Genomic DNA, 17,117 nt, shown 5'->3' with positions numbered 1-17,117 from the left:
AAGAGCAAAATTAAAAAAAAAAAAAAAATGCATACAGAAGGATTAAGAAAATGAATCGACTTCAGAACAAAGAATTTTCTTTAGTCCAATTAAGGGTCACAGGGGGCTGGAGCCTATCCCAGCAGTCACAGAGCATGAAGTGGGGGGTACATCCAAGATTACATTAGAAATGCTTTACAAAAAACCCACAGGTGCTGGCCGTATAATTAGAATATTATGAAAAAGTTGATTTATTTCAGTAATTCCATTCACAAAGTGAAACATTCATTCACACAGACTGATATATTTCTTTTAATGATTATAACTGACAACTAATGAAAACCCCAAGTTCACTATCAGAAAATTTGAATATTGTGAAAAGGTTCAATATTGACAATACCTGGTGGCACACTCTAATCAGCTAATTAACTCAAAACACCTGCAAAGGCCTTTAACTGGTCTCAGTCTAGTTCTGTAGGCTACACAATCATGGGGAAGACTGCTTAATCCACGTTGCTTGAGGTCTAGTGTAGTTTCCACAGTTAGTGATGGTTTGGGGTGCCGTGTCATCTGCTGGTGTTGGTCCACTGTGTTTTCTGAGGTCCAAGGTCAATGCAGCCGTCTACTTTATGGAGATGCAGATTTCATTTTCCAACAGGACTTTGCACCTGCACACAGTGCCAAAATTACCAGTACCTGGTTTAAGGACAGTGGTATCCCTGTTCTTTAGTGATGGCAGTTTCGAAACCTCATGAAGAAATGAGCCACTGCAACACAACTGGCTGAAAATCAACACACTGCTTTGAGGCGTTTGATAGGGTTTGAAGGGTGACATCTGCTGGATGGCTTTGAGAATTACCTTGAGCGAGTGCCCTGACAAATGCTTGCATTAATTCATGACTGATGTGGATTGTTCTTGAATAATAATAAAAATGTCATATGTATTATTGTGTCTTTTTAATGTAATAAATAGTCCCTACAGATGCACACATAATTGTAGACTATATGTAGATTTGTGTTATCATTCCTCAAACTATGGATAAAATGTGACGGGAAAAATGAGGAAGGCATGTGCTTCTGCAACTGGTGCTTATGTTGCTGTAATTTGTAAATTAGAATACAGGGGATGGGAGACGGTGACTGTGCCACTTTCAACAATTTTTATTCAAAAAAGAATACTACTTTCGATGGTGCTGGACTTTAATCGGCTCCTCTTCTGCCTCACTACCTCTCCAGCTTTGGAGAAGACCCGCTCACAAGGCACTGATGTTGCTGGCATCGACAAATATTTTTTTTGCCATTCTCTGTAAATTGGGATAGACTGCGACTCGTGTGGCCCAGTATTTGAGTCGGTCTTCTCCTCTGGAGGTGGGCATATGTTGGGTCAAACCTTTGTAGTAAAGCCCTGAAGGCTTTGCTCTCCACTATTTTGAACGGTTGTGCATCTTCCACAACATAGTCCACCAGTGCCTCATCCAGATCAGCTTGTCTGCCTTTAATGGAAACAGTATGACATGCTGAGCTATTTTTGTTTATGAGTATGTTTTAATCTTAGATAAAGAATAAAATAGAGCTTACATGGCCTGATTCCTGCTCCAGGAGCAAGCAACAGAAGCAGCAGCCATTGATGTCTCGGGATGTTTGGACCTCAGGTGTTGCAGCATTGAAGACATATTGTTACTGTACCTCAACTCTTGAGCACAAATCCAGCACTTGACCTTTTTGGGGCTTATTAGATCAAAGTGCTCCCAAGCAATTGATCATGCTCTTTTTGGAACTGGCTCCTCCATGTCCCTTCCTCACCACTACTCACTCTCTCTCACACACACACACTCACCTTTCTCACACCTTTCACTTCAACAAAATCACAGCTCTTCAGTCACTCAGCTCAGTCTCTGATCTACCTATATTATATAGTCTAACCTATAACCTATGTTGATGTACTGTGTGAATAAATGTTGTATATGAATGGATGCCTGTTTTGTATGGTGTGTATGTTAGATCCTATGTGTATGTTACTAACTATAATAAATGAACTCCAAACTAGACCTAAATATAAACTAATGCTTTCCTTGGCTCCGATTCACGTGGTGATTGGCAATAACAGTGTCGCTAGCAATCTCCTCCTCTCAAAAACCCACGGTTTGAGCTGCGATTCAGATCTCATTTAAATACTTGGCGGGTCGTGTTGAAAGGCCCAGATTATTCGACTTTTCAGCGAAGCTCGACGTGGTGTGATGTAACGAAGCCTCGCTCGCAGTGGTCTTGTGATGGGGGTGTGCTCGAAACGCTGCTCACTGACACTTCTGGTTCAAAAAGCTCGATGCTGTGCCGAGCAGACTGACTCGAGCTTAATATCACTGCTGTTCTTAATTGGCCAGCAAACTCGCCTGACCTTAACCCCATAGAAAATCTATGGGGTATTGTGAAGAGGAAGATGCAACACGCCAGACCCAACAATGCAGAAGAGCTGAAGGCCACTATCACAGCAAACTGGGCTCTCATACAACCCCTGGCAAAAATTATGGAATCACCGGCCTCGGAGGATGTTCATTCAGTTGTTTAATTTTGTAGAAAAAAAGCAGATCACAGACATGACACAAAACTAAAGTCATTTCAAATGGCAACTTTCTGGCTTTAAGAAACAGTATAAGAAATCAAGAAAAAAAGATTGTGGCAGTCAGTAACGGTTACTTTTTTAGACCAAGCAGAGGAAAAAAATATGGAATCACTCAATTCTGAGGAAAAAATTATGGAATCACCCTGTAAATTTTCATCCCCAAAACTAACACCTGCATCATATCAGATCTGCTCATTAGTCTGCATCTAAAAAGGAGTGAACACACCTTGGACAGCTGTTGCACCAAGTGGACTGACATGAATCATGGCTCCAACACGAGAGATGTCAATTGAAACAAAGGAGAGGATTATCAAACTCTTAAGAGAGTAAATCATCACGCAATGTTGCAAAAGATGTTGGTTGTTCACAGTCAGCTGTGTCTAAACTCTGGACCAAATACAAACAACATGGGAAGGTTGTTAAAGGCAAACATACTGGTAGACCAAGGAAGACATCAAAGCGTCAAGACAGAAAACTTAAAGCAATATGTCTCATAAATCGAAAAATGTACAACAAAACAAATGAGGAACGAATGGGAGGAAACTGGAGTCAACGTCTGTGACCGAACTGTAAGAAACCGCCTAAAGGAAATGGGATTTACATACAGAAAAGCTAAACGAAAGGCATCATTAACACCTAAACAGAAAAAAACAAGGTTACAATGGGCTAAGGAAAAGCAATTGTGGACTGTGGATGACTGGATGAAAGTCATATTCAGTGATGAATCTCGAATCTGCATTGGGCAAGGTGATGATGCTGGAACTTTTGTTTGGTGCCTTTCCAATGAGATTTATAAAGATGACTGCCTGAAGACAACATGTAAATTTCCACAGTCATTGATGATATGGGGCTGCATGTCAGGTAAAGGCACTGGGGAGATGGCTGTCATTACATCATCAATAAATGCACAAGTTTATGTTGATATTTTGGACAATTGAAAGGATGTTTGGGGATGATGAAATCATTTTTCTTGATGATAATGCATCTTGCCATAGAGCAAAAACTGCAAAAACATTTCTTGCAAAAAGACACATAGGGTCAATGTCAATGAGCAGATCTGATTTGATGCAGGTGTTAATTTGGGGGATGAAAATTTACAGGGTGATTCCATAATTTTTTCCTCAGAATTGAGTGATTCCATATTTTTTTCCTCTGCTTGGTCTAAAAAAATAACCGTTACTGACTGCCACAATCTTTTTTTCTTGATTTCTTATAGTGTTTCTTAAAGCCAGAAAGTTGCCATTTGAAATGACTTTAGTTTTGTGTCATGTCTGTGATCTGCTTTTTTTTTCTACAAAATTAAACAACTGAATGAACATCCTCTGAGGCCGGTGATTCCATAATTTTTGCCAGGGGTTGTACCACCTGAGCAGTGCTACAGACTGATCAACTCCATGCCACACCGCATTGCTGCAGTAATGCAGACAAAAAGGGGCCCCAACTACGTATTGAGTGCTGTACATGCTCATACTTTTCAGTTGGCCAACATTTCTAAAGATCCTTTTGGTATCTGTCTTAAGTAATATTCTAATTTTCTGAAATATTGAATTTGGGATTTTCATTACATATCTGCATTCATCTTTCTCTCAATCCTGACTAGTCTCTCAGTTCCTCCTGCTGAAAAACATCCACACTGCAAAATATTGAGCAAAGGGTGTGAAAGTTATACTCTCTACTAAGTTATACACATGTGATTTCTTAGTTTTTATTTTTAATAAATTTGCAACAATTAAAAAAAAAACTTTTCATGTTGTCATTACAGGGTGTTGAATAGAATTGTGAGGTAAAAAAAATGAATTTACTCCATATTGAAGCAGTGTGACTAGTTTCCAGGTGCACTGTGTGAGTATGTGATACAATTAAATGTTGAAATCTAAATTTGTAATCTCCCAGTACAAGTTGAGGTTGATGTCAAAGAATGTTAACATGCCTTAAAATGAATAATGGAGTTATGCATTTTTGAAAAATAGATTTTAAAAAATTCCCTGTCAGTTAAATTGAAAGTAAAGCAGGTCCATCTGGTCTTGTTAAAGAAAGACTTGTTCTTTTCACTAATGTACCTATTACTCCATACTTGAGTTATGTTGACTGAAATTGTGATTATAATAGCTTCCAATATAAAGATTTGCCAATAAAAAAAAAATTACTTGAAAGTCGTTGATGAAACCGCTGAGTAAAAATTCTGGGAATGTGATAGGTCGAGGCTTCAGCTGACTACTCTCACGAGCGCCACTACTAGCTTAGCTTATGACCAGCTAAAAGTGGACACTCGTTATGTCCGAACAACTTTCCACAGTTTCTGGGGATTCTGTGTTAGTACGCGCCGGCAGCCGATGTGCTTGATTAGTTCCTGTGCAAAAAGTAGTTCCCAGATAATTGTGATTATATTCCTGTGAGATAATGAGTATATTTCGTCTAAATCAATTCTAAAATTTAACTGAAGTTTTAAGAGTGGTTATAATGAATATTTAAGAAACTTAAAAGTTTATGAGCATTGTAAACACTGACACGATGGAGTTTGATGCGGAAGAGTTTAGAAAGATACGATTGGAATGTTTTGATTACCATTTACAGTTGGACGATGAAAGACTTGGGTGTTAACGTCGTGTTAAAGTCAGAACAAGAAGCTGCATTGAAAGAGATCTATCTGGGACAAAGAGACAAATTCTGTGTGTTGTCGCTCCAACGAGAGAGGCACGCTGAGCATTTTCGCGAAAGTAGTCCGGCGAGCTCAATCTGTGGGCTATCCCACAATGCCAAAATAGCAGAGATGTTGGTCCAATGAGAGTGGCACTCTGAGCAGCGTGGTGGCGCTCGTGCGAGTGTGACACGTGACAAGGAAGCGTTCGCACTCAGTGTTCGTGCCGCTTGGCCATCCGTGAAGGGCTCCGTGTTTTCTTTCTTTTTGTTGTGGTTTTTTATTTTTATTTTTAATTGCGTCCTTTTATTTTGTAAAGTCATGTTAACGAAGGGTTCCAGAAGATGATGTTGTTGGCACAGACCGTTATTTGGGGTTTGTGTGTGGGGGTTTTATTGGGATATTGCTGGCAGCAGCAAACTGAGACCCTGAACGGTAACTGGAAGCTGAGGAACTCGAACAGTTCTCTCAGTTTGTCTGCAGAGGTTCCTGGTTGTGTTCACTCTGCTCTGCACCTACACGGATACATCCAGGTAACAATCACGCATCCCACATGGAATAATCATAAAATTGCATTTCTTGGTGTGTGTGAGAGAGAAATATCGTGAAAAAGTTAAATATTTTTTGTCAGGTATTTCAGAGTGAAAATTTTACTTATTCTTGTTTCAATACATAGAAACTAAAATGTAAATTTTTTTTATTTTAATGTTGATAATTACAGCCTCCTGATAAAAAAAAATAGACAAACCATATCTGAAAATATAGAACTTGGGGAAGCTTCAGGGGTGGATTGAAGCTGTAATCAGTACATCAAGAGCCATGACGTACAGATGTGTCCAGGAAATGGGCTGTGTGTGTTGTATTTCAGAAATGGTGTCAGAAGACATTAAAAACACTACACAGTTCACTCATGTTACCAACATGACACTTAACTCACTCATGGTGACAGCAACAGAACACTTATCTAAACTGACTGAACTACAAAAACACAAATCAATAACACTAACAACACTGTTAAACTAACATGAACTACAATAACATTTGAAACCCCAAACTCCCATGGTGCATTACAGCACAACATTTATTGTTTACCGGTTAGCTAAAATCGCTAATTTGTCCCAAAATATTTGTCCTATCAACATTTTGTTTTTGAGGTCCCCAGTTTTTCTGTGATCAAAGCCGCACACCCCCCGCACGCACACTTGTTTATTGGTTTCCTAAAATGGACTGCATTTATCTAGAGCTTTTCCATCTGCAACAGAAGCTCAAAGCGCTTTACACTGATGCCTTTGTATTCAAACATTCACACCCATTCACAAAGTTCTGGATCAAACTCATACACTGATATCAGGGTGCTGCCATGCAAGGTGGTCACTACACACCGGGAGCAATTAGGGGATTAAGGACCTTGCCCACGGGCCTTTAGCAATTTTCTGGTCAGGCTGGGTTTTGACCTGAGGATCCTCTGGTCTGAAGCCCAACACTTAAACCACTAGATCATCACCTCTCCTAAAATTACTAATTTCTCCAAAAATATTTGTCCTATCAACTTTCCATTTTCCCAGCGTTCATCCTTGACCCAAAATACATAAGCATACTAAATGGCAAATGTCAGCTCTCCCCTGTTTTTGCGTGATCGAAGCCATGCACACAGAAGCCACTTAATGTGTATATGATAACAAGAACCTAAACTATTTCTAAATATTATTAAGACAGTAAATTAACATTATAAATTATGTAATTAACAGGAAATAAAAGGGTTGAATTCTTCTTCTAAAAACTGTTAATGTTCTAAAAACATTCTGGACTTGCACGCGATTCCAACTCATTATAGAAACTTTGCATAAATTATTATCACTCTTGAAAAATGTCACCTACTTATTTTATAAACACTACCCAGTGTAAAGTCTGTGAATTCCCACGGGCAACACACTAGTTGTTTTGGGGAGGTGATGGTCTAGTGGTTAAGGCATTGGGCTTGAGACCAGAAGATCCTCGGTTCAAATCCCAGCCTGACTGGAAAATCACTAAGGGCCCTTGGGCAAGGTCTTTAATCTCCTGCAGCTCCCGGTGTGTAGTGAGTGCCTTGTGTGGCAGCACCCTGACATCGGGGTGAATATGAGGCATAATTTATAAAGCACTTTGAGTGACTGTTGCAGATGGAAAAGCGCTATATAAATGCAGTACATTTACCATTTATTATCTCTGTTATATTTTTTAATGATTTTAAAAGAATTTGTACAACCGCTGGCAAAAATTATGGAATCACCGGCCTCGGAGGATGTTCATTCAGTTGTTTAATTTTGTAGAAAAAAAATCAGATCACAGACATGACACAAAACTAAAGTCATTTCAAATGGCAACTTTCTTGCTTTAAGAAACACTATAAGAAATCAGGAAAAAAAAATTGTGGCAGTCAGTAACGGTTACTTTTTTAGACCAAGCAGAGGGAAAAAAATATGGACTCACTCAATTCTGAGGAAAAAATTATGGAATCATGAAAAACAAAAGAACGCTCCAACACATCACTAGTATTTTGTTGCACCACCTCTGGCTTTTATAACAGCTTGCAGTCTCTGAGGCATGGACTTAATGAGTGACAAACAGTACTCTTCATCAGTCTGGCTCCAACTTTCTCTGATTGCTGTTGCCAGATCAGCTTTGCAGGTTGGAGCCTTGTCATGGACCATTTTCTTCAACATCCACCAAAGATTTTCAATTGGATTAAGATCCAGACTATTTGCAGGCCATGACATTGACCCTATATGTCTTTTTGCAAGGAATGTTTTCACAGTTTTTGCTCTATGGCAAGATGCATTATCATCTTGAACAATGATTTCATCATCCCCAAACATCCTTTCAATTGATGGGATAAGAAAAGTGTCGAAAATATCAACGTAAACTTGTGCATTTATTGATGATGTAATGACAGCCATCTCCCCAGTGCCTTTACCTGACATGCAGCCCCATATCATCAATGACTGTGGAAATTTACATGTTCTCTTCAGGCAGTCATCTTTATAAATCTCATTGGAACGGCACCAAACAAAAGTTCCAGCATCATCACCTTGCCCAATGCAGATTCAAGATTCATCACTGAATATGACTTTGATCCAGTCATCCACAGTCCATGACTGCTTTTCCTTAGCCCACTGTAACTTTTCTGTTTAGGTGTTAATGATAGCTTTCGTTTAGCTTTTCTGTATGTAAATCCCATTTCCTTTTGGTGGTTTCTTACACTTCAGTCACAGACGTTGACTCCAGTTTCCTCCCATTCGTTCCTCATTTGTTTTGTTGTGCATTTTTGATTTTTGAGACATATTGCTTTAAGTTTTCTGTCTTGATGCTTTGATGTCTTCCTTGGTCTACCAGTATGTTTGCCTTTAACAACCTTCCCATGTTGTTTGTATTTGGTCCAGAGCTTAGACACAGCTGACTGTGAACAACCATCTTTTGCAACATTGCGTGATGATTTACCCTCTTTTAAGAGTTTGATAATCCTCTCCTTTGTTTCAGTTGACATCTCTCATGTTGGAGCCATGATTCATGTCAGTCCACTTGGTGCAACAGCTCTCCAAGGTGTGATCACTCCTTTTTAGATGCAGACTAACGAGCAGATCTGATTTGATGCAGGTGTTAGTTTTGGGGATGAAAATTTACAGGGTGATTCCATAATTTATTCCTCAGAATTGAGTGAGTCCATATTTTTTTCCCTCTGCTTGGTCTAAAAAAGTAACCGTTAGTAACTGCCACAATTTTTTTCTTGATTTCTTATAGTGTTTCTTAAAGCCAGAAAGTTGCCATTTGAAATGACTTTAGTTTTGTGTCATGTCTGTGATCTGCTTTTTTTCTACAAAATTAAACAAGTGAATGAACATCCTCCAAGGACGGTGATTCCATAATTTTTGCCAGGGGTTGTATATTTCACAAATCTGAAGTTTTGACTTCTGTTAAATTTCACTTGTAGTCATTATATAAGCATCTTTGAAATGGGTAAAGAGTGAACAGGCTTTGAAACAGTTATATTTAGTAATAAATTAAAGTGGTTTGAGATTTGGTTCCCTTTAAAATCTTCCTTTGTTTTCTTTTGTGTCTGGTTGTGTGACAGTTGGAATATGGTTTTGTGCGTAATTGTAATTTTTATTTCCAACTCAATTTTATTTTAAACGTTACTTTTAAATTTGGGTTTGGGTTTCGTGTTAACTGACTCCATAGTCTTAGGAGCCTGTGACTGGTCATGTGCAAATTCTTTTGGATAAAGCAAACATTTGGCCTGTAGTGATGACAGCATTTAGACTTTTGTGACATGCATCCATATATTGAGTGCAGATTACTCTGTAAACCATCCTCATTGAGTTGGTCTGCACTTTGTAGAAGGTCAAAACATCCACGTTTTAGCAAACCCAATTTTTTAAATTAATTTACTTAAATACATCCATATATATGGGGTAATTTTTACTAAAAGCTTTGGTATTTGCTTTTAAGACACCTGGTAACCTATTAGTTCATTGAATAAATAGTGCATTTGATGAACCACAATCTATTGTGCAGGTATAATACCATTATTAAGAGCTCATGCAGTTTTTAGTCATTTGAAATAGAACAGACGGCTCTGTGGGATAGGAGTTAGACTACCACTATACAGACTGTGAGGTTCAATTTCAGGTCCTTGGACAGTCACAAGACACTTCACCTGCATCATCTCAGTCCTCCCATCTGTTAATGGGAACCAGTCCTGCCTGGGGAAGTAACATGTGACTGAGTGTCTGAGTTTGTCGTTGTCCTGGATAATTTTTTTAATAATTCAAATTTTTATTTGATTTTGATAATTATCAAACATTAAAACAATATCCTTGAACAAAGAAAGGAGAAAAAAGGCAGATTATGGAACAGGCAGTGCCAGTCACAAATTATCAAAAAATAAAGTTTATACTATAGGGAAGGCAGTCATTGAGTGTAGGCCATTTCACCAGTTTTCACATTCTTACATTATTTCTGCTATACATATATTCTTTAAAACATTCCCATTGTTCATCAACCTCCGTATTGTCCCCATTCAATCTCATCAGCATTTTTTTTATCTTAACAATGGCTGTTGAGGGATGCATATAGGTATCAGTCCTGTTAGATAGTTTATTTGCTGGGCAACAACCATTTTAATTGTATTTATTTTCTCCCAAAGTGTTAAATTCAGTCTGCTCCAGTTATCCAAATTAACTTTTATTTTATTTAATAGTTTTACCATATTTGCAACAATAATCTCTCCTATATCTCGATTTAGTTCTATACCTAAATATTGCTTACCCTTGCATTTCTAAAAATGTTCCTCATCATATCGTTCTGCCAAAATTTTTTTCTAGGTCAGTTATTTCCTTTTCTAATAATTGCATTTTCTCTTTGCTCTCCTTTTTCTTCCATGAGCTGTAGGCTATAAACTTCTCTCTGATGAATGCTTTAAGAGCATCTCACACTGTGGATAATCTCTCCATTGTTCCTTTATTTAATTCCAAAAATATTCCTGTCTTCCCCAAGTTTTGTGGCAAATTGATCATCATGTAACAAACTTGCATTCATTCTCCATCGTCCATCCGTATTCTTATGAACATTTAAATGTACAACCCCTGGCAAAAATTATGGAATCACCGGCCTTGGAGGATGTTCATTCAGTTGTTTAATTTTGTAGAAAAAAAAGCAGATCACAGACATGACACAAAACTAAAGTCATTTCAAATGGCAACTTTCTGGCTTTAAGAAACACTATAAGAAATCAGGAAAAAAAATTGTGGCAGTCAGTAACAGTTACTTTTTTAGACCAAGCAGAGGGAAAAAAATATGGAATCACTCAATTCTGAGGAAAAAATTATGGAATCATGAAAAACAAAAGAACGCTCCAACACATCACTAGTATTTTGTTGCACCACCTCTGGCTTTTATAACAGCTTGCAGTCTCTGAGGCATGGACTTTATGAGTGACAAACAGTAGTCTTCATCAATCTGGCTCCAACTTTCTCTGATTGCTGTTGCCAGATCAGCTTTGCAGGTTGGAGCCTTGTCATGGACCATTTTCTTCAACTTCCACCAAAGATTTTCAATTGGATTAAGATCCGGACTATTTGCAGGCCATGACATTGACCCTATGTGTCTTTTGCAAGGCATGTTTTCACAGTTTTTGCTCCATGGCAAGATGCATTATCATCTTGAAAAATGATTTCATCATCCCCAAACATCCTTTCAGTTGATGGGATAAGAAAAATGTCCAAAATATCAACATAAACTTGTGCATTTATTGATGATGTAATGACAGCCATCTCCCCAGTGCCTTTACCTGACATGCAGCCCCATATCATCAATGACTGTGGAAATTTACATGTTCTCTTCAGGCAGTCATCTTTATAAATCTCATTGGAATGGCACCAAACAAAAGTTCCAGCATCATCACCTTGCCCAATTCAGATTCGAGATTCATCACTGAATATGACTTTCATCCAGTCATCCACAGTCCACAATTGCTTTTCCTTAGCCCATTGTAACCTTGTTTTTTCTGTTTAGGTGTTAATGATGGCTTTCGTTTAGCTTTTCTGTATGTAAATCCCATTTCCTTTAGGCGGTTTCTTACAGTTCGGTCACAGACGTTGACTCCAGTTTCCTCCCATTCGTTCCTCATTTGTTTTGTTGTGCATTTTTGATTTTTGAGACATATTGCTTTAAGTTTTCTGTCTTGACACTTTGATGTCTTCCTTGGTCTACCAGCATGCTTGCCTTTAACAACCTTCCCATGTTGTTTGTATTTGGTCCAGAGTTTAGGCACAGCTGACTGTGAACAACCAACATCTTTTGCAACATTGCGTGATGATTTACCCTCTTTTAAGAGTTTGATAATCCTCTCCTTTGTTTCAATTGACATCTCTCGTGTTGGAGCCATGATTCATGTCAGTCCACTTGGTGCAACAGCTCTCCAAGGTGTGATCACTCCTTTTTAGATGCAGACTAACGAGCAGATCTGATTTGATGCAGGTGTTAGTTTTGGGGATGAAAATTTACAGGGTGATTCCACAATTTATTCCTCAGAATTGAGTGAGTCCATGTTTTTTTTACCTCTGCTTGGTCTAAAAAAGTAACCGTTACTGACTGCCACAATTTTTTTTTCCTGATTTCTTATAGTGTTTCTTAAAGCCAGAAAGTTGCCATTTGAAATGACTTTAGTTTTGTGTCATGTCTGTGATCTGCTTTTTTCTACAAAATTAAACAACTGAGTGAACATCCTCCAAGGCCGGTGATTCCATAATTTTTGCCAGGGGTTGTAGATGTAGTTCCACCGGTGCATGGTCTGTTATTGCTATGACCCTATATTACAGTCTGTAACCATGTCAACAAGTTAAATAGAAATAAGAAAGAAATCTATTCGTGAGTATGTTCTATGGGAATGGGAGTAGAATGTGTATCCCCTTTCTTGTGAGTAAGTCTTCAAATATCAGTTAGGCCCAGGGCCTTCTGAAGACTATGTAAAGCAGTTCTATCTCTAGAGGTCAGGCTGGGTCTATCTTTGCTACGATCTAGGCGATCATCTAATATTTGGTTAAAGTCTCCTCCTAAAATTATTTGGCCATCCGTGCCACCCAGCATTTTGTTGACTTCATGGAAGAAAACTGGGTTTTCATTGTTAGGGGCATATATATTGCATAATACATCTTTGGTTCTATTAATAAGAGCTTCCACTTCCAAGATCCGTCCATCAGGGTCTTTAAATTGCTTTAAAAGGATAAAATTGAGCCTTCTATTAACTAGGATAGCAACCCCACATCTCTTGCTGGATACAGAATTATGAAACACCTTTCCTACCCAATCCCGTTTCATTTTCAGGGCTTCATTTTCATTACTGAAATGCGTTTCTTGGATAAATGCAACATCTGTACCTTTAGCTTTAAGATATGCAAGTATCTTTTTCCTTTTGACTGGAGTACCACAACCATTAATGTTCCATGTTACTATATTAATGTACCCACTACCCACTGATGTTACCAATGTCACATTTGCCCATCTTTGATTATAAAGTCATACCATTCCCTATTTCAGTGTGACAACTGAGTGCCAAACCTCTGCCGTAATAAACATAAAAACAGAACATAACCTCGCATCCTGTAACAGAACCAACAAACATAGAAATAACCCTAACTCAAATACCACTGTCCTTAAAAAGAACACAACAGGGTGATCAGGCCTCCCTCGCTGATTCTGGTCCATGTGGGTTCTATGAACGGTTACCTCCATTCACTTCACCCACCACCTGGTTGTGACTCCTCCATATGTCCCCATCCCCGTTGTGTTCTGCTCTCCATGATGTGTGCATCAGTCAGTCATCTCCCTCCGTGGTTGCAATGTTTTCCCGGATAAAGCGTTCTGCTTTCTTCGGATCAGTGAAGCTCCATCTCTTCCCCTTCCACGTGAATCTCAGATTATCAGGATGTGCCTCCGCCTGTCAGAACGCTCCTTCGTTATATCTTCGTAGATTGAGAGAGTGCGATCCTCCCCTTTCAGACCCCTTTCTTTCTTTGCCACTGCAAGAACTTTCTGTCGAGCTGTATAACATAGAAATTTCACCGTATCATACCTGGTGGTTGATCGTCATCCGGTCGCGGCCCTCCACTTCTGTGGCTCTCATACTCATTTCCCTCCAGTTTAAAGCCATCCTGCAGTATCTTCCTGACATAGTCATTCAGGGTGGTTCCTGCTTCTTTACCTTCCTTCAGTCCAATTAACCTGATGTTTTTCCGTCTGCTTCGATTTTCCTGCTCCTCTACCCGGTTCCAAAGTTGTTCCACTCGCTGTGCTAGCCGCTTGTTTTTATTAGCTACGTTAGCAGTGCAATCCTCCACATTAGCAATGCAAGTTTCAGCTTCTTCCATTCGTGTCTGGAGGGCACTCAGTGTTTTTCAGCTCCGTAGTGTCCGACTTTATTGACACGTTGGTCGCTACTTGATTTAAAGTAATCCCAATTTTCGTAATCTCTGAAAGAAGGTCTTCGATGTTGTTTTTCTGGCCTGCCTCTGGGCTAGCAGGGCTAGCTTCCATGATAGCTTAGTTTTCAGACGGGTCTGCACGCTTTGTTTTGGTTGATTCATCATAAACTCTGAACACTTTATTTTCTGCTTTGCCCATGACTAGGTTAAAAACACTAACTGTTAGTAACAGCCATAAACTATTTACAGAGAGTTATTGTAATTTAATTGGAAATAATTGACGGGGACCAAGAGCATATCTAAGGAGCAGCCATTTTCCAGGTACCCCTCACATGACTCGGTTGTCCTGGATCATAATCAAGATCCAGTCTTTCAATAACTTCCTGAACACAGCCATCAGAAATGTATGTTTATATTGTGAAAGCGTTGGATTTGTAGAGAGGTTCACGAATCTCTGCACTGGTATTAATGTGTCTGGGTTCCTCTTCCTCAGAGATCTAGAGGTGCGTGAGAAGAGCTTTCGGACTCATGAGGTCTCTGAACAGAGGTGTTTAGCATTGCTGATACCTGTGGAAGAGAAAGGAGAGTCTTGAGGGTCCTGGTGCTTCTTGTGTTACTAGTCATGTGGCGAATGACAAAATAAGGGCTGTTTTAGCTTTTCATTCCCACCTTTATCTGGAAGCCTAAAACTGCCGTTTTTACATTAATTGATCCATCAGAGATACAATGTGACTGGTCTCAAAACAAAAATTCAATTACGATTTTGAAAAAGTCTTTTGTTCTTGAAAAACTTGTAAAAATCATTTCTTTCTTCTGTGAAATGTAATACATCCTTGTCAGCCTACCAGAAATGAACCAAAAATGATAGGAATGTGAACAGTTTCTGATTTATCAATAGAAACAAAGGACCAAAGCTTGTGTGAAATTGACAGTGAAAATATTTCCTTTTAAAATTTGGGGTTAAGAAAAACAACTAACATTTTCATTATGAAAATCCTATGTGGGTGGATCTGTCACATAAATATTGAACTTACTAAATCTAAAATCATGCACACACATGCTCATGACTTTAATATAAAGATGATTCCCCCCCCCCCCCCCCCCCCACACTGGAATGGCATGTTAGTTCAGAATGTAAATATCAATGTTAGCTAATATCCATAGTTTCCATGTTTGCAGTGTTCATCCTTGACCCAAAATACATAAGCATACCAAATGGCAAATGTCAGCTTTCCTCATTTGTCCGTGATCAAAGTTATACACATGCACGCATGCACAGAGAGTTTTTTTTTATCTTTTCTGCATTCTGCCGCAAGCAGGTGCTTCTGTTTTTAGATGTGCACAAACAGCGATGGTGGCGGAACACATCAAACGCAGTACACTTTTCAGTCATGGCAATGGCAACATGACACTTAACTAAACTGACTAAACCATTTGAACTACAAAAACAATAAATCAATAACACAAACAACACTGTTAATTGCTAATTTCTTCAAAAATATTCGTCAATATATTTATCAACTTTTCATTTTCACAGCATGCATCCTTGACCAAGTGATCCGTGATTGAAGCCAAACTCGTATGCATGCTATTGTAACATAGATGTGACAACACAAGCTATTGGTAGCAGTTGTCAATCATAAACAATGAAATTTTAAACACATTTCATAACCATAAATGGATTCAAAAGCTGGGTAAATCCTTTTTCTGTTGTTGCAGGACCCCTATTTCAGGTTCAATGATGTTTCTTATCAGTGGATTTCCCTTGACAACTGGACATATGTGACCACATTTTCTGTGCCCAGCCACCTCAGGTTAATATAATAATTTAAATGAATTCTTGGACTTTTCTACTCAGTGTTTTTAACTGATCTTTGTGTTAACAGATCCAAGCAGAAAGTGCTTCTTGTCTTTGATGGTGTGGACACTGTAGCGTCCCTTTGGCTCAATGGAGTACTTGTGGGCAGCACAGACAACATGTTTCGCAGATATGTATGTTCACTGTCAAAGAGCTGCTCAACAAAAGTCCAACCATCATTTTTTTGTCTGATGATGTCTGTTTTTGGTGTGTAGGACTTCCCAATCAGAGACTTGCTGACAGACGGGGCTAACGAGCTGGAGGTTCATTTGCTGTCTCCTGTCCTATATGCAGCTGAAAGGAGGAAAGCCCATTCTGCCTACAGGGTTCCTCCTGAATGTCCTCCAGAAGTTCAGAAGGGGGAATGTCATGTCAATTTCATCCGGAAAGTGAGTGTAGTCTGCAGGCAGTCTGCAGGACTAGTTTTGAGTTTTTGTTTCCCTGGATGTCTTGATCTTAATCTATTTGAATCAGAATTTAATGATTTACTCCACCAAACCTGAGTTCATCCCAGTGATGAGATTGTGTCAAATGACAGAATGTCAGTTCAGGTGTGGGAGTAGTATGCAATGCATTAACCAAATTATAGAACCATCCCAGGTTCTATAATTATACTACCTTGTTTACATTGCTATATATGACCAATACATGCAAAACTAGGGGGCACTTGGGCAGTGAATACTTCTGTCAAGGCTGGTAGTTTCATATCCCACCACACACACGTTTGTCATATTTTTATTCATATATATATTTGGTCACAATCACAGATATGGTAAAACCATTTGTATCATGCTGAATTCTGAGATTCTTTCCTTATATTTTTTTCGAAGAATTAAAAAAAGAAAAAAATTAAGGGTCCTGTCTGGAAGATGGGGCAGGCTCCGTGGGATAATTAGTAGATCTAACAATATGTGGACCTGGGTTAGATTCTAGGTCACCCTACCTGTCTGTGCCCTTGAGCAAAACACTTTATCTGCATTGTTTCAGTCCACCCAGCTGTGAATGAGTCCAGCCCACAGCTCACGCAACACTCAACTTCAACCATATTGCATGAAATCTGGTTTT

General features: G+C 38.9%; 1 protein-coding gene across 1 annotated transcript in view; it reads left to right on the top strand.

Moving 5' to 3' along the window:
- Nucleotides 1-5,482: 5,482 nt before the first annotated feature.
- Nucleotides 5,483-17,117, top strand: part of manba (mannosidase, beta A, lysosomal) — a 29,321-nt gene continuing 17,686 nt past the window's right edge. Inside the window, exons 1-4 of the mRNA XM_034195582.1 lie at nucleotides 5,483-5,770; nucleotides 15,914-16,008; nucleotides 16,081-16,186; nucleotides 16,268-16,441. Of these exons, the coding sequence (XP_034051473.1) occupies nucleotides 5,582-5,770; nucleotides 15,914-16,008; nucleotides 16,081-16,186; nucleotides 16,268-16,441 (564 nt within the window). The 5' untranslated portion in view covers nucleotides 5,483-5,581. The remainder of the gene's footprint in view (nucleotides 5,771-15,913; nucleotides 16,009-16,080; nucleotides 16,187-16,267; nucleotides 16,442-17,117) is intronic.

This window comes from Thalassophryne amazonica, chromosome 19, assembly GCF_902500255.1.
Source record: "Thalassophryne amazonica chromosome 19, fThaAma1.1, whole genome shotgun sequence".
Lineage (NCBI taxonomy): Eukaryota > Metazoa > Chordata > Actinopteri > Batrachoidiformes > Batrachoididae > Thalassophryne > Thalassophryne amazonica.
Note: the sequence above shows the minus strand (reverse complement) of the source record. Positions and strands in the feature narration are given on the sequence as shown.